Raw genomic sequence first — 21,803 nt, 5'->3', positions numbered from 1 at the left:
AAGTTAGCACATGCCACATGTACATGTTCAATATCCACCTCTGTCCCGCTTCAATTCAGAGAATGCTTAGGTGATGAAAATTTTATTTCAGGACATTTTGTTTTTTTTTTTTTTTTAAATCTTAGTTTCAATGTGAAAATTTCAAGTCAATCGCTCATGGGTGGCAAACTGCTAGCAACTGACCTGACCACCATCTCTATATTGTAGCGAATTGGAATTAATCACCTGCATTATGAGGCGCTGAATAAATCTTTTTCTTGGATACTCTCTTTCCTGCAATATTTCTCTCTCCTCGTTATTCTTTATTTTAGACAGAGAAAGTAAGAATTTAATAGAGTCTCGATATTGTTGGAATTCAAATTTCTCTGGTTGTGCATCGCATTAGTATTGTCGGTGGATTTAGAGGCCTATTGTATTCCTGGATACTCTCTTCCTCCAATAATTCTCTCCTTGTTCATATCAAATGAGTATATCTTTGGTGGTTTTAGAAGCATTAATGATGGAAGATTAATTTGAAAGAGATTACATTATCACATCACATAAACATTTTTTCTCTCTTCTCTTTTACAATTTTAAAAATAATAGCCGTACATAAGAAAGACGAAGCATGTTTTCGTATAAATTTTTTCCCCTTTTGTACAGTTGCATGCTGAATTTGGTCAACATATGCGTGAGGTATAATAACAAGAGGGAAAAATATCAAGATGACAAGATCAATAAAAATATTTACATGCGTAAATTTTGCTTCTATTTTTTCTTTTAGGTTTGACGGAGCTGGTATCGATGAACTGGTCGTCTTGAGAGATCGAACTTCTGTGTCCTTTTTAATCCATCACATACTCTATAAACTTGGAGAATCCAAGCAAAAAAAAAGAGGAAGCGATCATCTCTTGGTCTCTTTTGTGCATGAGCGCATACATCTGATCCTTTCATGGTGTTGCTCCTAAGCCTCTTGCTTCAGATCCTCTCATTATCCTTAGCCTCTTGCAAGAGATAGTGAACATTCTGAGAGAGGAAAAAAAAATTACAACGCGGCACTCATGAAATTAGCAAAACAAGCGAAAGAGAGAGAGAAAAAAAAAATACAAACTATATTTTACCTCCTTCTAGTTTGATCCGATTTTAACTTAAAGCACTTATATTCCATAGAGCTTATATCAAAATGTGACCTTATCTAAATTATCTCTACTATTAAAAAACACTTACTCCCACTGGATAGGGTAAACGGTAAATTTAACCCCAACAAAAAAAAAACAAAAATTTAGAGAAGATATACTTACTCCCACGGTACATCTCCGACCATCATCAGATCTCCATCTCTGTCTTCAAATGTAACAGTAAACTGTGAATCATTGGAGGCATCCATCCCTGAGAAGCACTTGAACATGCCATCCAAGGCATCTCTAAGTTCTCTGTAACCCTTGTAGACCTTTAAATCGATCTTTCTCAAGTAAGGAGCTCCATCCATGCTAACTTTCACGTACAATCCCGTGGCATCTGCCCCTGTCTTGCTTGCGTGGAAATTATTCTTCCTATAAGATCTAATTGGTGGCCATCCAACAACTTGTGCCCTGCCATAATAACACACGCATCTATCTTTCTATCAATAACAACCCAAAGTTTAAATACACTTAGTCTCACATTGCTCATCTCTATATGACTTACTTAGCCGCAGGAGCAGTTTCTTGGCCGTTCTCCGATGACGCCGGCGACTCCTCTTCTGCGTCTTGGAGCGAACGTTTGTTGCTTCTCGGCGCATCGCCGCCGGGCAACCCTAGTGTCAGCTCGGTCGCCTTAAGGCTATCGTCGTCGTTCACGCACCTCGCTCTGCCGTCCATTTGGCGCAATAGATTTTCGTCAAAGAAGATCTAGAGATGTAAGCAGGAAATGGTGAGAGACTGAGGGCTTCTTGTGTGAGGTGAGAGTCTTAAGGTGTGTTGCTTTATAAGCTCTATTATGCTGTGATGTTCTTTTTACATAATTGCACCTGAATTGTCTCCAAAATATCATAATTGCCACCGCAATTTTCAAAATATTATAAATCCTTTGAAAAAAATGCCATCTTTTCAGTTAAATCTAACTAATCACTATATTATTTAAAATTGTTATAGTTTCTACAAGGGAAAAAATATTTATCTTTTTAGTCGTTTATATGTTTTTGTTCACTTCAATAACTATTTATTAGGAATATTATGCCAAAAACTAACCACTAATGGCAATTTAAAAAAAGCTAAAAAATTTCAGTGGCAAAAATGGGAAAAGAAAAAAATCATAATAAGAATTTATGATGTGAGGGTACCTGACAACCGGGCCGGTTCGGTGGAGGAGAAGCACCCATGAGAGGCCTGCCGGCTTCGTCCGGGACAGACTGGGCCGGCCGGTTTGGATCGGGCGGTTGAGATTTACCGGAAGGCAGCCCCATTGTATCGATACCGTTGGATCAGGGGGGGAACAGCTCATGTGGGTGGGCCCTAAGGGCCCATGGGCCCACATTGGACATGCAATGGAGGATCCAGCGAAGGTTTGCACCTTGTTAGTATATTAATGGAGTAGAGCACATGTCATGAGAGGAGGATGGTCGGTTGCTCTACCACCATAGAGGTCAATTTCTTGACAGGATTCAGATTTCTTGATTGGAGAATCTTCTTTTGCACTTTATTGACACTAGGGGCTTCAGTAGTTGGATGAGATCATGACAACTGTTTCATTATTATTCTCATGGAAAATCACACGTAATTTATCTAAATTTTCGACTTAAGTATTTAACCCCTTAGTTTGAAATCAAATGCAACTGTTAGCCTATTGTTAAAAAGAAAAGTAAAATAGTAGCTTTATCCCCTAAGTATTAGTCAGTAATTACTATTGTCAAATAAAATGAAAAAAATAACGGTTGATTTTTTTTAAAAAAAATTAGTGTGTGTATCATTTTTGCTTGTTGATCGGGTTTGTGCTTTTCTTTTTAAAATTATTGGGAGCTGTGATCTATTTATATCACCATAGAATTAGGATCGACTACTTTGGATGTTGATGCTGTACTGTAGGTTTAAGGAAGGTCATACTTGATGAGGTTGGTAAAATTTCATTGTCAACAAGAAAACTTGGATTCAAGAGCTGACAAAGTATTGAGGTTTTTTATGGACAAAATCCATTCTTAGAATTAGTGATAGATACCCGGATGAAAGGTAAAGCCCATCTTTTTCTGAAGGTATTGTACATGTGATGGATATTTGTTTCCAACTCGCAACTGTCTAGGTGAAGTTCAAAGTGCCATGTTCTTACTCTGCTCATGCTACCTCATATGTACTGTTTAACCAAATATGTCAGAATAAAGTGTGGACATACGGCAGGTGATAGTAGGTGAAACATTTGCTTGTTGATTGTGAGCAGATGGTAAATAGCATCTAGCAGTGGTGTAACGAGAAGATAGAGATGCCGGTGAAATCTAAAAGATCAAGTGATGTTTGATGTTGCAATAAGAGGATAGGAAGGTATAATAAGGTGATGAAAAATATTTACCAAGCCTGGACTACGGCAGTGACTTAAGAGTTTTATACGGTAGTAAGATAAAAACTTTATCTTCACTTTGAGCTGGACTGCAGGAAGGAGGAGTTCTTGAGACAAACGGAGCAGCTACTGTCTAATGATTAGTAGGTTGGGGAGATCTGGCTGCAGACTATTTTTTGTGCTGGGGTTTGTTTGTATTTGGGTGTAATGTAATGTTGTTGAGTAAGTAAGGCATGCTATGGAGCTGAAATATTTTGCTGTTACGTTGGTTTATTGTTGAGCAACTTGGATGTTGCTATAGACTATAGTTGTGTTTGTCTGTTAAACAGTGACAATTTTGTAACGCTTATCGTGTTGCAAAGTTTGCACAAAATATTTTAGAGAGATCGCGGAAAGTCTAATTTGGTCTCACTCTTACTTTTGTTATATGGTTTAGTTGATTTTTGATCTTCTGCGAATTCTGGTGTTAGTTCTTGAGATTATAAGCGGAATTTTGATAGGTGGACCAAAATGAATTGAAAGTGATGTAAATTGAAGTGGCGAGGGGGACCCCTCGATCTCTTCTCACTCTGTGCTAAATGTAAGAACCAGTTCAAAGGTTGGGGGATAGAGTCCCCTTCCATGACAGATCTTCCGGATACTAAAAATATTGGTGAAAAGTCTTAGATTTATATTATAGTACAACCTCATAAGAAACACATGGTAAATTTTATTTTATTTGTAAGGAAAGCAAACCAAGTAGGAGGATGAATTATTGAACACGAAAGAGAAGATATTTTGAAGAGCATACAAGATTGAATGAGGAAGACCAAACACATTCAAACATAACATATTAGCTAGCTTAAGTTTCTTTTCAATTTCAAATAGATCTTGAAGTAGTATAGCTATGATCTGCAAAATTAAATTATATTAAATTAAATCACCACCTAAGAGACTGTGAGCTAGACAATATGTGACTCTAGCCAGAGAGGAAAGACAAAGGCGGACAACATGTAACTGGCAACGGCAAGAATAATGACAAATTGAGAGGAGTTGGTGGAGCTAACTCCTAGGAGGAGTAAAGTTAATCGGAAGGAGTCACTAGCAAGGTGAACGGCTCCCACCACAGCGATCGCAACCTTGACGATCATGATTGCAGTGGTCCTAACTAGGGCGGCTTTGATTAAGCAAAACAAAAGGAGAATAAGAAAATAAAAAGAAAGAGAGAAAAAGACGAGAGAACGGAGCACACCTAGGACGAAAACCCTGTAGAGCCAGCGTAGGAATTTGCAGATACACAACGGATACTAAACATTTATAATATAGTATAGAGAATTTTCAATTGGCAGTGTCTAATTTGCTGCACTATCCAATTACGTTGACCGCTACCACAATTCAGGGTAATTAGTAATTTATGCTTTCATCGTTGTATTTTTATTCATCCACGCATGATAATATGAATAATAGAGATTTTTTTATATCTTCTCCTCATTGTGAAACTAAATATTATTCTCCTACCAATCCTAACCTGGAATTTTATTTTAATGTTATTAGCCGAATTTCTTATACACTCAAACTTAGACTTTTAACTAAACTTGCAACCAAAGAAACAGGAGATGAGAGAAGGTTCTATATATGGATGTATTTGTTCCTAATTAATTTTTTTTCATTTTTTGGGCTCTGATTAGTTTTTTTTAACCGAGAAAGTTATATTATAATTTTTTTTTCGATTTTTCAGAATAAAAGCTTAATTTGAATTTGAGTCAAGCTTGATTAATTATATCGAGCTCAAAATAAATCTCAAGGCAAACTTGAGTATAAGCCAGGTCGATCAAGCTCCATTATATAAGACTCAATATATATATATTATAAATAAAAATAAAGTTTAATTTAATTATTAAGTTCAGACCAATTAGAGAGGAGAAAGTGAGAGTTAAATAGAAAAGAGGGGTAAATGTTAAAATAGATAATTTAGATTTTATAACACTTTATTGGCAGTTGAGTGTCGCATAAGTATATTAAGTGTACTATTTTTTTTTAAAGAAGGATTACGTCTACTAAATTATTCACACGCTTTTCTCATCGAAATAATAATTTTCTATCAATACGTTGTTCAAACTTAAAAGTTCCCCGCCCCCCACGCGACTAAAGAACATCTAAATAGTTGACGGAAAGATAAATTTACATTTAAACCCTATTTTTATGAGAGTGGGAAGGAATCCCACTTTCCATTGAAGATATATCAACAGAACTTAAAAGTTGATTTAACCGCACTATTTGATGTTACGAAACTGAAGTAATTGAATATTCTATATATTTTTTTTATTAGAATGCACGCAAAAGAGAGGGTAACGAACGGAAAATAAATTTTAGCCAGAAAAGAAAAAGAATAAAAAAAGAACTCATTTGTAAATAGCGACAATACGTGAATCACAATATCGCTTTATTATTGGGCGCTAATTGCAAATGTTCCAAGAAAAAATTGAATAAGGAAAGAAAAATAATGGAGGAGATCAACTATTCGTGTTCCAGGGAGGAGCTTCCTTCTCCGTAGACTATTCTATCACGATTCCGTTCTCCACCTCTTCCCGCAAACCCTTTTCTTGCCCCAATCTAGAGAGAGATGAAAGAGAGATGAAAGAGGAGGGAGGGATGGAGAGGGTCTTCTCGGTCGAAGAGATCTCCGATCCTTTCTGGGTGCCTCCACCAGGCTCGGCGGCGCAGCCCGCGGTCGCCGGCGTAGGCGCTGCCGGATCCGACGAGGCGCATGGATCGATGAACCGGAGCCCATCCGAATGGTACTTCCAGAAGTTTCTCGAGGAGTCGGCGGTGCCCGGCGCTCCTTCGCCGCCGGTGGAACCTGCCAATCCGAACCCTAACCCTAGATGTAATCCGAGTTCTAGCATTAGGCCGGGTGTTGCCGGTGTTCCCGTCTCTGTCGTGACTCCGAATTCTTCTGGTTCTCGAGGTAGATTGGAGGGGAGAATAGGGGGGGATGATGGAGGAGTTGAGATTAAGACGCCCATGCCGGTTGTCGCCGCTGCAGGGCCTCATTCGCAGCCGTTGGATGTGGTGAAGACTGACGTCGACCCTGGGGAGTATGCGGCGCTTCTGAAGCAGAAGCTTGATATGTTCTGCGCGGCTGTTGCCATTTCGAGGGTATATTTTGCAATCCCTGATTTGCTGATTTAGCTCCTAATTCTTACGCATGTTGTTATCGATTAGTACTGCATCCGTGTTTCTAGATATTTCTTTTCTGTGTCGGGGTAGGGTTGGATTTTGTTTGGGGGAAGATGGTACAAAAGTTATTTATTAGGTTTTAATGGTAATATTTCAACTTGTTATTGCGAAAGGAGTACTTTTGTAGTAGCAATAGATTGAAAATGTAGAAATGTTTCGTTGTGGTTTTCTGAAATTATGTGTACTTATATGCAGGGTTCTGGTGTCAAACCCCAAGAAACTTCTTCCTTAGCTGACACCAACTCACAGACTTCAGATGCTTCACAAGTAGTATCCCAAACTTCTGCTAGAGGTATTGATGTTCCATAGTCACATCCTTTGCACTGACTTTGATTCTAGCTGTGCATAGAATTTATGTAGTGTCATCATTTTCTTACCTGGAGCACTGCAGAATCTCGTTGAACCTTGAACTAAGTATCTTTTTCCTCTAGTAGAAAGATGGTAAAAACAGGATTTCTTTTGGCAGTGTCTTTGCATTTTGAGCATATATTTTTCCTCAACTGCTAAATAACTTATTTGAAATGTGGGTCCATGGATGCTACTGATGGCCGACTTTCTGACCTTAATGGTGATGGAATTAAATGCAATATTTTTTATAGATTACTGTGGGTTTACTGGAAAACATGTAATCTAGCAACAAAATAAAGTATACATCATGCGACATTCAATAAGAGGCTAATTAAACTAGGCATTCTAAACCATGGCATTAATGATTTATTGATTTACCATGATTCACATTGAAAACATTCCATTGTCTACATCAGATTTACCAATCTAGGTCTAAATTATTTGTTTTGGTTGCTCAATGATAAAGTATAAACATATTATGGAAATCCCGTAGGAAGCTAATAGTCTATACCAGATAATGTTACACATAAAATTTGAATTTCTCCATGTGTCATCAAATCTTTCTGCTATGCAGTATTTAATTGCATCTTTTACATTTGTCTGTTGTGTCTTTTGCTGAAATTCATGAATAAGAAACTTTTTCTCTTTGCATGAATATAAAAAGAATTTGTTGCTAAATATTTATTTATTCTGTAATTATCTGGGTTGTTGCTCCTAGCCTGCTAGGTGTAACCTATTCAGAAGATACTTTTATGTGTATATCCCTACAGAGTAAATGTGCTCCTTGTATATTATCAACCATTTGTTGGCAATCCCGTCATTTGAGTTGCCATTCAAGTGTTTTTCACATTTGCATCTGTAGAGACATAATGAGAAAATAGTTCTAACCAACAAAATAAGGTAGGTGGTGGACCAATTGGAGGTCTAGATCCACTTATCTTGCAGAATTCAGGTCATCCAGGAAAGCCAGCTACGAGTAGTTCTTCAAGGGATCAGTCAGATGATGATGATCTTGAAGGAGAAACAGAAAACACAGAAAACATGGACCCAGCGGATGCAAAACGAGTGAGAAGGTGAACCCTCTTTGTAGTAGTTTGCTAGGTCTAGAAATACTTCTCTTTGCATATGCATACTTTAGGAGATCTTGCCTTGCTTTATCTTTTAGCATAAATTAATATATACTGGTACCAAGCACAGTGTATCAGAAACAAATGATTAGTTAGCTAGCTTAAATTTTATTTCTTCCTATCAGCCTTTTGGGTTTAAGATAAATTCAGCATTTTATTATATGCTTTAGCGTTTTAAAGTTTTCTGAGATCCGCTCTAGCAATTCATTTTTTAAGCTTATTCAAAATAACCAAGGCCAATTTGATTTGTCTGTCAATTTATTCCTCTCCTTTTCCCCAAGGATGCTCTCAAATCGAGAATCAGCAAGACGCTCACGAAGAAGAAAGCAAGCTCATCTAAGTGAGCTTGAGGCACAGGTATAAGCTCATTAATCTTTGTTTATACATCTGATTTGAATATTATAGCTTCAATTTCCAGGCCTCAACTACATATTCCTTTGTAGGTTTCACAATTAAGAGTTGAAAACTCATCCCTACTAAAGCGTCTCACTGACATAAATCAGAAGTACAATGATGCTGCTGTTGACAACAGAGTACTAAAAGCAGATGTTGAGACCATGAGAGCCAAGGTATGCTGCTGCCCAAGCTAGACCACTTCACTCCACCTTGGAACCTCCAGATAAAGTTTTGGAAAGATGCTTTATTTTTTTTTACATCATTTGATTATGCTTTCCTGTATGCATGAATAAGATCCCTTGAAACTGAGCTCTGCATATGCAAACATCTAGTGTTATAGAAAATCAAAATTGACATTTATATTAACTTCAGTTTTGATGATAATCACAGTCAACTAGTCAAATTGTCTAGACGGGGCAAGATGGATCTCTCTGTGATCTTTTTCCTTCACTATTTTGACTGTAAACATGTTTTTATTAGGAAGCATATGTACATACAAATTTTAATCAGTTTAAACCTGATAACTTTTAGAGCTTTTATAAAACTAGTTGAAAGCATCTCATACAGAGAAATATATTTGACTTGGTTTTCCTAAATTTTCCTACTTTCTGCTGTTGTCTCATTTTATAGTATTTTGGACCAACACAAAAGGGTGTTATAACCACCAGAGATGGCAAAGGAAAATTGGAGCCTGACTGAAGCTGAAAAACAGACAGTTTATCTGATCATGAATGAGAAAACTTAGTAGCTGGTATGGAAGTACTAGGCAGCTCACAATAATGTTCCACATGGATGCATGTTTGCCTCTTTTTGTGACCTTAATAATGTGGTTCTTTGATTTCTAATCACAAATGTGTTGATATGAAGTTGCAAAACTTATTAAGAGTTATCCAAGGTATCAATGGTAACACAACAGCCTTGTAAATCTTGCAGTCTATAAAGACTCTGTCGATGATGGTTGGGTTGTTACATATGCTCAGGAGATTGAATGCAACTGAACATTGATGTGGCCTAAAAATTAGAAGATCGTATTACTTTTGATGTTGCTTTGCTTGGAACAGTATACTGTGATCTGGAAGCACACGAAATGTAATATATTTAATTACTTGCTTATGTCAGTTACTGCAGGGTATGAAGAATCAGTCTGTCAGTTATGTTCAATCAATATTTTGTGACCTGCTGCTCACTAAATTTTGAACAATCAAGATGTCATTAAATTTCAAAGTGGATGCTCAAATCTATTCTTAATATACACTGTTTTTTATTTGTGAAAGACTTTTTAGCATGTGTAAAGAGAGTACAGATGACAACTGAATACCTTGGCAAACTAATATCTGGATGTTCAGGTAAAGATGGCGGAGGAGACCGTAAAGAGAGTAACCGGTGCTAGTTCATTGTTCCCGGCAATACCGGATATGTCGACCATCAGCATGCCCTCCTTCTCTGTTAGCCCCAGTGCTGCAACTCCTGATGCTGCTGGCCCTATCCAAGATGATCCAAACCATTTCTTCCAGGTTGCACCCCATGACCAGAGAATAAATATTTGCATTGCAGAAATAGCTTCATCTGCACCAGTTGAGGATGCCGTCCATGATACTGTGTCTGGTGGGAAGATGGCGAGAACTGCTTCAATGCAAAGAGTTGCCAGCTTGGAACACCTTCAGAAAAGGATCTGTGGAGGCCCTGGAGGACCAACAGCCTCTATGCCACGGAGTTCTGCTGTCTGGGATCCCAAAGATCCTGAAGACCAGAAGCAAAACCAGGTATGAAGAGACTCTGGAACTGCCTTAACATTGATTTTTGTGAGCTCAACCTGCATTGCAAGAAATCTTTCTTATTATGGATGCTGAATGTTGTATTCTTTCTGCTCTCACCTCTTTAATTATGACTCTTAGTCTATTAATATCATCTATTCTGATTGGCCATTGCTATATTAGCTGCAGCTTGTGTAAGTTTATTCTCTTTTCTCATTTCTCAAAAAAAAAAAAAAAGGTTTACTTTCTTTTCTTGATGTACTTGGAAGGAATTTGATTTGAGACAAACAATGTGTTGAGATTGTGATGACCACTTTGGTATGTGTTGGACAAGACATAAGGCAACTATGCTTCAAAATTAGTAATGGTTTTTAAAGTGATTTCACTTAACTAACCTGCCACTCTAGCAGGAACATTCACTGGATATTCATACAATTTTAGTTGCGGTAATGATGAAGTCTAAGAATTTTTACGATTGCTGATTGCTCCCCATTTATTCTATTTATTCATAGGAAGGACAAACACGGTTGAGCCCACCTAAGTACAGGATGAGTGATGGGGGCAAAATTATAAGACTTCTTGCTTTGTTGGAAGAAAAGATACACTCCGTGCGAGCGAGAGGGGGAACGACTGGTCGGACTGTGATTGGCCCGACACTACTCTCTTTTCGTTATAAATGCACAACTTAAATGATAATTAAGAATAACTTCATATATAGCCACTGGTATCATAGGGATCTTTTTGAATCATAGGTAAGTTAAAAAGCATATAGCAACTGGTATGTTAGCCCACCGGTTATCCTTCCGCAGTTTTGGTTCGCGGATTCTTTCTGGTTCATGGTATCTATCTATCTATCTATTAACGACAATCATGCTTCTTGCCAGCGAGAAATCACTGGGTTCTTAACAACACTCAACGGAAAATAATGCAGAGGAGGCTACATTAATTCTATTAACAAAAATTAGTGCCCAAAACATTTTTACATCTGCACACACTAAAATAAGACAAATCTCTTACTGGAAACTCCGGTTAGCTAATTACTCTACCTAAAAGAACTATGTTAGCACTCACTACTCAAAAAAAACATACAACTCCACCTTACAATCGATCGACTAGCTTACAGCATGGCGGATGGAAACAAAGAACCAATCGAACCACCTCATAATTCTCCGCTTCCATCCCAAGCTAAAACAATGTCCCCCAGCTCCGACTTCAACTCTTCCCAGCCGAATTCGTCGCCGTCATCTCCTTCCCCACCCTCCACCCTCAATTCCACCAGCAGCAGCGGCAGCGCCACCTCCGACACCTCGACGGTCAGCGCCGTCCCCCATCTGTTCAACCCAAAAGAAACGCTCTTCTTTCTCTGTACAAAATAACCCAACCTTGCTCCGATCTCCTCCACTCTCGTCATGATTCTCTCAACCGACTCCTTGGACGTGAATCTTTGCTCCCTTCTCTTTGCTCCATCGAAAAGCCCTGATAGATCCAACCCTGATGAAAGTGATATGATATGGAAAGCGTTACAAGTGGTTGTCTCGAACTGCGCATCTCGCGGAGGTGGTAAGTCCATTAGACTCAGCTGAGAGTCCAAGCTAAGCGACCTCTTGAACCACGGGTGTTCGGCTAAGCCTTCTATGGTGAGTCTACTATCTGGGTTTGGATCGAGAAGCCGAGAAATTAATCTCCTCGCGGTGTTTGTGATCCATGGCGGGAACTCGTACTCCCTCTTGTGGATTTTCCTATACATGACAGCTATGTTCGCGTCGTCGAAGGGGAGAAATCCGGCGAGGAGCACAAAGAGGATGACGCCGCACGACCACGCGTCGGCCTTCGACCCGTCGTAACCCTTCCTCCGCACGACCTCCGGCGCCGTGTACGCCGGCGTGCCGCACGCCGTGTGCAGCCGGCCGTCGTCGCGGAGCTGGTCGGGAGCGCGGCGAAGCCCGAAGTCGGAGATCTTGAGATTCCCCTCGCGGTCGAGGAGGAGGTTCTGCGGCTTCACGTCGCGGTGGGCGACGCCGCGGACGTGGCAGTACCGGAGGGCGGAAATGAGCTGGAGGAAGTACCGGCGCGCGGCCGGCTCAGGGAGGCGGCCCCGACGGGCGACCCGGGAGAGCAAGTCGCCCCCGGGGGCCAGCTCCATGATCAAGTAGATCTTGGACTTTGTAGCCATGACCTCCATAAGGTGGAGGACGTTGGGGTGGGAGAGGCGGCGCATGGCGGAGACCTCGCGGAGGACGCGGGGGCCCATGTCGGTGCCGACCACCTCCGGCTTATCGAGAACCTTTACGGCGACGGCGGTGCCGTCGGAGACGGCACGCGCGTGGTAGACCTTGGCGAATGTGCCGCGCCCCAAGAGCCGGCCCATCTCATACTTCCCGAGGAGGACCTGCCCCTTGGGCGAGGAGGAAGTGAAAGTGGTCGTGGCGGCGGCGGTGATAGTGGAGCCATTGGGCTTGGAGTCCATGGCAAATAGACTCCTATAGCTTCTTGTGTCTATGAATCTATTTGACCCTCTGGGTTTTAGTGGTGGGGAGTGAGAGAGGGAGGAGTGGTTATAAGGTCTCTTGTTGGTTGTCTACGTGATATTAATTTAATTTAAATAATTGTTTCTCTCGCATCACCGGATCGTCTACAATAATGGCTTCAGGAAGTTGTACTTGTAGGATACCTTTCGTTTTTTGATTGGTTATTGAATTCATAGCTTTGATTGGTTTTATGGTCCCAAAGACTGCAGAGAATCTACTTCGGCTATCAAATCAATAAAAGCTTCTTTAATTTTGAGTGTTTGTATAATTTGACAGCGATGAGTAGAGGAGCAAAGGGATATAGAGGATCCACTCCCCCACTTTGGCTTGTCTTCACTTGCTTTCAATGCTTCTTCTAATAGGAGTCTGAGGAGAGATAGCAAGGGGCGTGCTAGATTTTTCTGCAATTAAGTAGAATAGTGCTAGTTGTCTGCATCTCGAACTTTGCATTGTGGTTCTTTTGGTTGCTGTCCACCTTTTGGATGATGATTGTTTCTTATTCTTTCTTTTAGAAAACTGGCTGGTAAAAGTTGAGAAGGGGGGAGAGAGTCATAGCAGATGATAACATTTCTTATTGAGTAGTCTGGAATTGACGATGGTTTACAGTCTTACAGAGCATGTGCTGTCTCATAGTTGGAGTTTGTCAGTTAAACTATTATCTGATAATATCACTTGGTGCAGCGGTAAGCCCTTCCTAGATCCTTCGTAATTGGGAGTTCTTATAGACTAAAGGCATTCTTTCTTTCTTTATGTCTCTTTAAAGGAACCCAATAGAAAGAATTGAGTCTGATCTAAGAAAACTTTGATAAAGACTGTTCCAACTTTTGACATTTCGTCTGCTGGGCTGCTCGTTATTCCACGCAAGTTTAGGGTGTGTGAAGTAACAAAGAAAGCGTGATAGCAGTTAATTTGGTTAGGCAGGCGAGAAAGTCTACCATACTCTCTATGGTTTGGTTGCTTCTGTCGTAACGGCAGTGGCCGAACTCATGGCCGGCCGGACCACTGTATTTGGTCACGTGGCTTTTTTCTGTTTTATTCTCAATAGATAGCAGAGTATATCTGACTCTAAAAACAAGATCCGATCTTGGCATTGTTACTGTGCCTCCTCATGCCATCCGTGCATTCGCATATTTGCATTCCCCATATAGTAAGAGAACATAATAGGAGTTACCAAAAGTGAGGCACTTGTTGTTAGATTTTGCTCTAGATTGCATAGACCTAGATAGCAAAGAGAATATAGGTAAGTTTTGTCTTGTTTCACCGATAGATATTTTTCTTTTCTACTTATAATAAGGGGAAAAACAATAACAACTTGAAACAGTTGGTTGGTCATGATGCAGTAGTATATTCACTGGTTGCAATTATCAAATTCAGTTTCTTAATAGCTCATTTGAGAAGATTTTAAATTACATGATGATAGATGACCCACTTGTTTCATCACATCGCTTGTGTCACAGGCATTTAATATTTAGGAGACATTTATCTTTTTACACTTTAGAATGCAGCATATCTACAATGATTTAAGAACCAATCCATGATTAAAAATCTAAATGTGTGAGCTAAGCAATCTAAGGCAGCATCGAATGCAATAGGAAATTGAGTTGTTTAAATAGCACAAAATTTGCATTAGATTTATGTAGGCCGAGCATAAGAAATAAATTCCTCTGTCAAGTCTATTTATCTATGTAAACATCAATTCTCTTCTGCTTCTTTTTTGCCTTTAAATTTGGCCAAATTTAGACTTCCAAGAAAATGGATCAGATTAGCATCTTCCCATTGATCATGTGAGCAAGTTTTTTTTTGACAATATAATGGACTGGTGCCTAAAATTTGCATGGCCCACCCATGAAATTTCAAAGCTCGAGAACAATGAAGGCATTGGCAGCATTCATTTAACCTTTACTTTCCAGCAATGTAGGGCCTTCTTCAACTGCTTAAGTTGTCACGTAGTAAAATTACGTCCAGGTGATCTGTAATGGACCACAAAGATGATAGTAGTGGAGTTAAATACTCAAGGAGCCACTACCGAGAGGTAAATAGATCTTCGTCAAGTAACATCATGTTTATCTCTATCAGAGCACACTTTAACATACCTATCATTGACCTTAATGTGTTGCTCATCAGTTTCTTACTGCAATATTAAGGTGGCTCTGGCAATGGTGATCTTATTCTTCGATGACCAAGTAAAAGCCTTTCAAAGAGTAAGAGTATAAAATTCCTAGTACTTTACTCTTCCTTTTGGATGATGACTAGTAGAACTACTAAAACTTATCCTTCTTGACTGTGGAGTTTTGCTGACATTTCATAGACCATTCTCTGATCCACTGATTGGGATGTTAGATTTATTCTCAAGGTAAAAAGTTTATTGTCAGTTATATGTTAGGAATTCTAACCTATGGAATAGTGAAGGTCATAACCTGAAACCAAGCCTAGACCTATCTCGATTGCTTTGATTGTGCAATTTATGATATCATCTCTTTATTTGGGTGACAATAGCATGCATGCTTGAAGATATTATCAGCTAACAGCTACTAAGTGACAAGGATGAGCAGCATGCTTTAATTTGGCATTTTTGATAATGATTAGTTATCTTTATCGGTTGATGATGGAGTAGATGTTTGATAGAGCACCTGATATTATAGAAAATATAAAAGTAGAATAAAGTTTTCATGAATGATTTGTCTTTATTCTCTGTACAGATTAAACTACTTTTTAGGCCTCCTGTCCTGCCTCAGGAAAGATAAATAACTGTGCAAATAGCACTTGCTTTCAAGGAGAACCGAGGATTAGATCTTCCTTTCATTGTCAATTTGATTACTTCTTGGTGATTAGGATGATTTAGCTGCAATAATTAAACATCAGACATGACCTAGACCAAACGATTTTTCTGAAAGAGTTAAACTTCAGAGTTCTAAATGATTGTTGTTGTTTTATAACATGTAGGTAGCTTGTGATAAGACAACCTATTTAGCAAAATTTAGAGTACGATTTCATGACTTGCAATCTTTAAATATTGTTAACTAACTACGCTAAACTTGGTTGTTAGCTCCATTCTAATTTTTCTCTCACAGTTAAATATCGACCATATTCTTCGTAGCGGTATCGCTTGTCCTTTGCATCTAGAAGGCCATAGATTCAAGTCTTGGAATCAATCTCCTCACAAGTGGAGATAAAAATAAGAAAGAAGTCTATACTAAAGAAAGGATCATCTGAGATTAAGGTTAGCTCAAAACTATGAGCTGGATGGATAGGAAACAAGTCCAGTTAGAAGCCTATTTTGTTTTCATGTGAAAACAGCAACATGTTAAGTATCCATAGCTCTAGGATTTTCTATTTTTAGGAAGAAAAGGATAGAGAACATACTATGGGACTAATCTCTTCTTCTGAGATTAAAAACAAAGAATGCACCAACCAGACGAGATGCTACCTAAATATAGTATAAACTAGTGGATCTGAATTAATTTTTCTTGTCCCTATTGGTGGGGACTACATCATTTTTTAAGTAAGGACCAAGAAAAAAATCTAGCCATTAATTTATGGAGATAGCTACAAAAATCTCACATAATTTCCCTGTGTCTTCATGCAGCCTCAGCCGCACATTGAGATGCCTTGACCCATGCATTTATTCAGACAAGGAAGTCTTTCTTCTTATTTATTTGTTCTTTTTCTTTCTTTTTTGCGGTTAATATTAATCCTTGTGGAGCCCATGAAGATTGGTAGAGCATTTGGAGATGCACCTGTCTGTAGAGTTGTAGAGTTGTGCAAATGCCAAGAAGAGAATAATGATTTCTCTTCTTACTTGTGGTTGCTAGCCTGCGAATATATACATAGATTGGATATCTGAATCAACTCTTTTAAGAACCATCTAAGAAAGAAAATTAAGGTAATATGCTCCACCACTATTTTGCAACCATTAAGCATATGTCTGAAAGGGTGTTAAAAGTAATTCTTGTCCCTCTTTGTTCTTATAATTGTTTCTAAATAAATTATTCTTTTATAAGAAGAATATGATAAGGACAAAGTTGGAACTATGTTTATCCGTTTATTGTACGATTCATAGTTCTACGAAATGAACAAAACTCTTTATCCTTCTATTTATTCTACACTTTGACCAACCAAAGAGAAGCAACTTCCGCAAAACAAAACCCAATGAAATAGGATTTGTATTTGTTGAGAAGAGTTCAACAACACTTAAAATATAAATAGATTAGTTTAATGACATATTTATAGATTATCTTTCAAAAAGAAATTTTGAAAGATAATCTATAAATAATATATTATCTTGCATCGAACGGCCCAGGAAAGGCTTTCTCTCCAAGTGCATAGAGTCCGCATCTACCAGAGACTGTCAACGAATCAGACAGTGAAATTGGTAGGTCAAATGGCTATCGTTTGTCGTTCGTATCCCGAGGTTGTTGGGCCAGGTTTAAACCTTTATATTAGCCCAGCCCATAAAGTAATCGATCCATAAGGCCGGGTCGGGTGGTTGATATGGGCCTAATTAGGCCCATTAGGAGCCCTATTTAATGCACTTTCCCGGTTTTGGCCCCATTATTTTCAGTATTCGCAGGTGAAAACCATTTAATATTTCGTAAAGTATAGGGTTCAATTTGAAAATAATGCGGATATAGGACTGCAAATTCACTTTCATTTAGGGTGTAATATGAAAAGTTCCAAAAATAAAAATCCGGTTGAGCCCCAAGGCGGTGAGCGGAACGTAGGGGGAGAGGAGATGTCGTCGTTTGGGACGTCGAAGGTGCTGCTGGAGGTTGGGAAATTTGCGGTGTACGTGACCGTCCCTGTCGTCCTCACCTACGCCGTCGCCACCGAATCCAAGACCCTTCAAAAGCTCATGGGCTTCGTAAGTCGAATTCCTCAATCAATTAGAACTTGTATTCTATTCCACTCCTTTTAGGGTTTTGGTAACTTTGGGCGAGCAATAGATTTGGTGGAAATAGACTTGATTCGATTCAATAACTTGTTCTCACAGGAACTATTGTTTTGAGTATGATAGAATGGATAAAGTTTATGCTGCAAAAGATCTTTAAAATTAGATCTTTAGGGCATTTAAGAGCTGACAAGAAAGGAGTTGTGTTGGAAATCTCACATTTTCTAAATAGAAATCCTTGTACATCGGACGGAAAATTGCATGAAAATTATGTAGTCAAGATGACGTTTTGCTTTTCTCTTTCTCGTTAATTGTTTACTTGGACTTATCTTATTATACTTGCTTCTCCACTGGTTTCTTTTTTGCTCTGAATAACAGTAACGATGCATATCCTATCTGTTGTATACGTGCATTTAGCCCGTTGTTGATATTTCTGTAATGCTGAAGAACAAAATTTCTACTAATATACTCTCTTCCAATTAAATAATTGACGTTTTTGGCTGTGAAATTCTTTTGTTGAATCGTAAGATCTATTTACAGGAGCTGTTATTTTTTTTCGAGTTTTTTTTGACTGATGAACAAATGATTGTGGAAACTAAAAATCCTAGAGTTTTATAGAGTTGGGACTCTACTTTTATGTGCTTTGTACGGCGACTATAGGCTTTGTATTCACTAATCCAATATTGTTGTTTTGGTTGATAACTTCGATTTCTAACTCATGCTATTTATGTTCTTATATCTGGATCTGCACATCATTGTTTCCTTGCAGCGTTCTTATGTGGTATATCCTCCTGAGGGCCCCCTGCCTCCATCGCCAGAGGAACTGCGTGAAATGGCTCGAGAGATAGCTCGCAAGAACAATAACCAGTAGCTCAAGCTTCACCTCAACCATGGTGTATCAATAAATTACAGGCTATTGCTCCATTTGAATGCCCCAGGTCGAGGAGCTCATCAAGTCAAAATGAAATGATCATTTGGTGTTTATACAAGAAACTATGGTCATCTGTCACTTGGTTTACTGTTGAACATATAATTTCCTTGAAGAACAATAGGAGTGATTGCTATTTTCTTTTCTGGAGCTGCTTGTATTTCCTCCTTGTTTCATGTACTGACATTTGAATAAGCTACTGTTTATGAAAGATGTGTTTCAGTTAAGTTTCAGAACATCACTAAAAGGGAGTCTATTTCTTCCACATTGTTGATCTGATGGTAATGTCTACAATTCATCTTGGGTTATGCATGTCACTGAGCCCAACTGCATCTTGTTTGCTCTCTCAAGGAGCTCTGAGCCTCTGATATGAAGTTGTGCACATCTGCAGAATTGGTCTTTCAAAATTGATGGTTGTTGAGTTGCAAGTATATGCTAATTTTTCATAATGTTGGCTTAAATTAGACTGATACCAGCAAAACCCTGGATTATGATGCTCATTTCTGAAGTCAAGTATACATCATTCTGGGCTCTAACTTGCAAGCTCAGGAGATGCAAAGCATCCATTCTAAGTGTCAGATTGCTCTTTGCAACCTCTGGATTTTGTAAGGCTTTTTGTTATTGTTGTTGTTCTTATTTTTTTAAGACAAATTTGGGACAAGGCCCCGATTAAAGATTTGTTGATAAAAGTTCAGAATTACAAAGAGAAGTAGAAGGTGAGAAATTAAATTTTGTTTTGTATTTTTGGATAATAAATATTTCAGATGCAGTAGGTTCGTTTGATGTCAATAATTAATCCTCCATTTGTTTTGGCCTCTTAATGAAGGCTATTAATCCCTTTCCTTCCAAATTTTCCATCATACGATAGCAAATAAGAAGTCAGTCTTTTTTCTTATTCTCGCACTGACATGATCTTTTCGCCTGTGCACCTCAATCTTCCTAAAAGAAGAAGAAATAGCAAGAGAAATGTTCAGCTTTGAGCAGAACAAATGAATGATGTGTGACAAAAACTGACATTGAGAGAAGATATATAAAGAGATTTCTTCAATAACATTGTGTATCAAGATCCATGCCCAATCGCTTAAGATTGTCCTTGGTGTGAAGTTTCCTGATGGCCCAAAGTAAAATGATTAGTCCCCAATGGAATCTAAACAAATAATTGACTAATTCTTCAACATTCAATAAACCAATCACCAGTTCTACAGAGACATACCAATTTCATCTCAAAAGAAAAACCTTCTAGATGCAATTGTGCAACTCGCGATCTCCCCAAATCCCACGGAAAAGGAAACCAGAGACCTCCTCTACTGCCGTCTACCAGAACCAATAAATAAAGAAGCCAAGCATCTCAACTGATGACAAGACTCCAAGCATTTAGACATCAGTCAGGACAAAACTATCTCCAGGAATCCTTACATTAATGCCAAAACAAGACTTCCTAAGTCATCCATCTGCAGTTAGTTATCTTCTACACAGGCCCATCCTGTGTAGGACCATCCCAAATTTATGGGTCGAGGATTGAAAGATTTGCCCTACTTCTCTGCTACCAAGAAAAGAACAAGGCAAAGTGCCGTCCAAGTTCATTCACAAATCTTTCAACAACCCTATGACTTAGTTCAAAGTTTAATCCCTTCTACACACGGATGCTTACACTCCACTTCCTTACACTCTCAAGACAGTCATTTTATCTTCCACTCAAGAGTCTATAAATAGAGACATCACAGTGCACATTCTCAAAGCAAAAGAAACTTATATATCCTTCTTCTACTCCATGGCTTCTTCAAACTTAGTCTCCTCTTTCTTTCTCCTTCACACCCTCTTATCCATTCTCTTGCCATCACCCTCTGCCGCCATTGACTCCAAGCTTTTCCGGGAGTACATCGGGGCAGAGTTCAATAACGTCCGGTTTACGGACGTGCCGGTTAATCCCGGTGTCGAGTTCCACTTCATCCTCTCCTTTGCTATCGACTACACAAACTCTGCTAGTCCTACCAATGGTAACTTTGAAATCTTCTGGGACAGTAGTAACCTCTCCCCCTCACAAGTAGCCTCTATAAAGCGAAGAAATGGTAATGTCAAGGTTGCACTTAGCCTAGGAGGAGATACTGTAAACGGTCAGTTTGCATATTTCAACCCTTCTTCCATAGATTCTTGGGTCAATAACGCAGCATCCTCGCTAACAAAAATCATCAAACAATATAACCTTGACGGCATCGACATCGACTACGAGCATTTCCAAGCTGATCCTAATACTTTCGCAGAGTGCATTGGACAATTAGTAATGAAACTAAAGAACAACGGAGTGGTGTCATTTGCTTCCATTGCTCCTTTTGATGATGACCAAGTCCAGAAACATTACTTAGCATTGTGGAAGAAATATGGAAACCTTATAGACTATGTCAACTTCCAATTCTATGCCTATGATGCAAGCACGACGGTTTCGCAGTTTCTAAGCTACTTTGCACAGCAAAGCTCTAACTACAAGGGAGGGAAGGTGCTGGTGAGTTTTTCTACTGATGGAAGTGGAGGTTTATCCCCAGATAACGGCTTTTTTCGTGCTTGTAATACTCTCAAGATGCAAGGAAAGCTTCACGGCATCTTCATTTGGTCGGCGGATAACTCCATGGCGAATGGCTTTCGATTTGAGAAGCAGTCACAGAACTTGTTGGCCAGTGCTAACAGATTCTAGCCATGGTGTGGGAATATGTTATGAAGCTGCGAGAAAAGACTTCAGGGTCTCCCTCTCTTTGCTTGTAAAAGATGTCAAGCATGCTTGTATTAGATTGGTATAGGCTGGCTATGTATCATGATTGTAACTTTAAGCTTTGTTCCTTATGTTAAGATAATGGAGCTAGTCCTGTTAAGATTATAAATGTCTTGTTTTGGAGAAATTGGTTTGAGATCCACATGTTCTTCCTGTCAATTTACAGCCAGTTTCACAAATTTAACCAATGGGTATCAGTACCCTTGAGCCAGGCACAGCCCAGCGGATAGGGATTCAGGTTAGTTCAGACTATCGGATGTGCACAATTGATGCATCAATGCACTCGAGGGAATTATAATAGAGGTAACAAGGACCAGAGTAAACAAGCAAACAATAGAAACTGATAG

The 21,803-nt window shown here is 39.0% G+C and overlaps 5 protein-coding genes across 6 annotated transcripts; 3 read left to right on the top strand and 2 right to left on the bottom strand.

Annotated features, from left to right (window-relative positions):
* Positions 1-468: 468 nt before the first annotated feature.
* Positions 469-1,915, bottom strand: LOC140796562 (auxin-induced protein 22D-like). 2 transcript variants are annotated; one of them, XM_073149612.1, is made up of 3 exons: positions 1,666-1,915; positions 1,281-1,571; positions 469-1,005 (listed from the first exon to the last, which is right to left on the bottom strand). In XM_073149612.1, exons 1-3 carry the CDS (start codon positions 1,836-1,838, stop codon positions 930-932), a joined length of 540 nt encoding a protein of 179 aa, XP_073005713.1. In that variant the 5' UTR covers positions 1,839-1,915; the 3' UTR covers positions 469-929. The 2 variants fall into 2 exon arrangements, with proteins under 2 accessions (XP_073005713.1, XP_073005712.1); XM_073149611.1 differs by having other exon boundaries at positions 1,281-1,592; positions 1,666-1,900.
* A 4,041-nt stretch (positions 1,916-5,956) lies between these two features.
* Positions 5,957-11,134, top strand: LOC140796364 (bZIP transcription factor RISBZ2-like). The gene is made up of 7 exons (XM_073149365.1): positions 5,957-6,642; positions 6,919-7,015; positions 7,976-8,144; positions 8,480-8,555; positions 8,642-8,767; positions 9,941-10,357; positions 10,861-11,134. The coding sequence occupies exons 1-7, from the start codon at positions 6,118-6,120 to the stop codon at positions 11,035-11,037; spliced, it is 1,587 nt and encodes a 528-aa protein (XP_073005466.1). The 5' UTR covers positions 5,957-6,117; the 3' UTR covers positions 11,038-11,134.
* Positions 11,135-11,266: 132 nt separating this feature from the next.
* On the bottom strand, positions 11,267-12,960 carry LOC140796365 (CBL-interacting protein kinase 7-like). The gene has a single exon (XM_073149366.1). The coding sequence runs from the start codon at positions 12,813-12,815 to the stop codon at positions 11,508-11,510; it is 1,308 nt and encodes a 435-aa protein (XP_073005467.1). The 5' UTR covers positions 12,816-12,960; the 3' UTR covers positions 11,267-11,507.
* Positions 12,961-17,535: 4,575 nt separating this feature from the next.
* On the top strand, positions 17,536-18,919 carry LOC140796847 (uncharacterized). Its single transcript, XM_073149994.1, has 2 exons — positions 17,536-17,737; positions 18,534-18,919. The coding sequence occupies exons 1-2, from the start codon at positions 17,540-17,542 to the stop codon at positions 18,633-18,635; spliced, it is 300 nt and encodes a 99-aa protein (XP_073006095.1). The 5' UTR covers positions 17,536-17,539; the 3' UTR covers positions 18,636-18,919.
* A 1,314-nt stretch (positions 18,920-20,233) lies between these two features.
* Positions 20,234-21,583, top strand: LOC140796691 (chitinase 2-like). Its single transcript, XM_073149773.1, has one exon. The coding sequence runs from the start codon at positions 20,464-20,466 to the stop codon at positions 21,379-21,381; it is 918 nt and encodes a 305-aa protein (XP_073005874.1). The 5' UTR covers positions 20,234-20,463; the 3' UTR covers positions 21,382-21,583.
* Positions 21,584-21,803: the final 220 nt, after the last annotated feature.

The sequence above is a fragment of the Typha latifolia genome, chromosome 10 (genome assembly GCF_019914945.1).
Source record: "Typha latifolia isolate L0001 chromosome 10, TyphaL0001v2, whole genome shotgun sequence".
In the NCBI taxonomy this organism is placed as follows: domain Eukaryota; kingdom Viridiplantae; phylum Streptophyta; class Magnoliopsida; order Poales; family Typhaceae; genus Typha; species Typha latifolia.
This window is presented reverse-complemented; position numbering and strand designations above follow the sequence as displayed.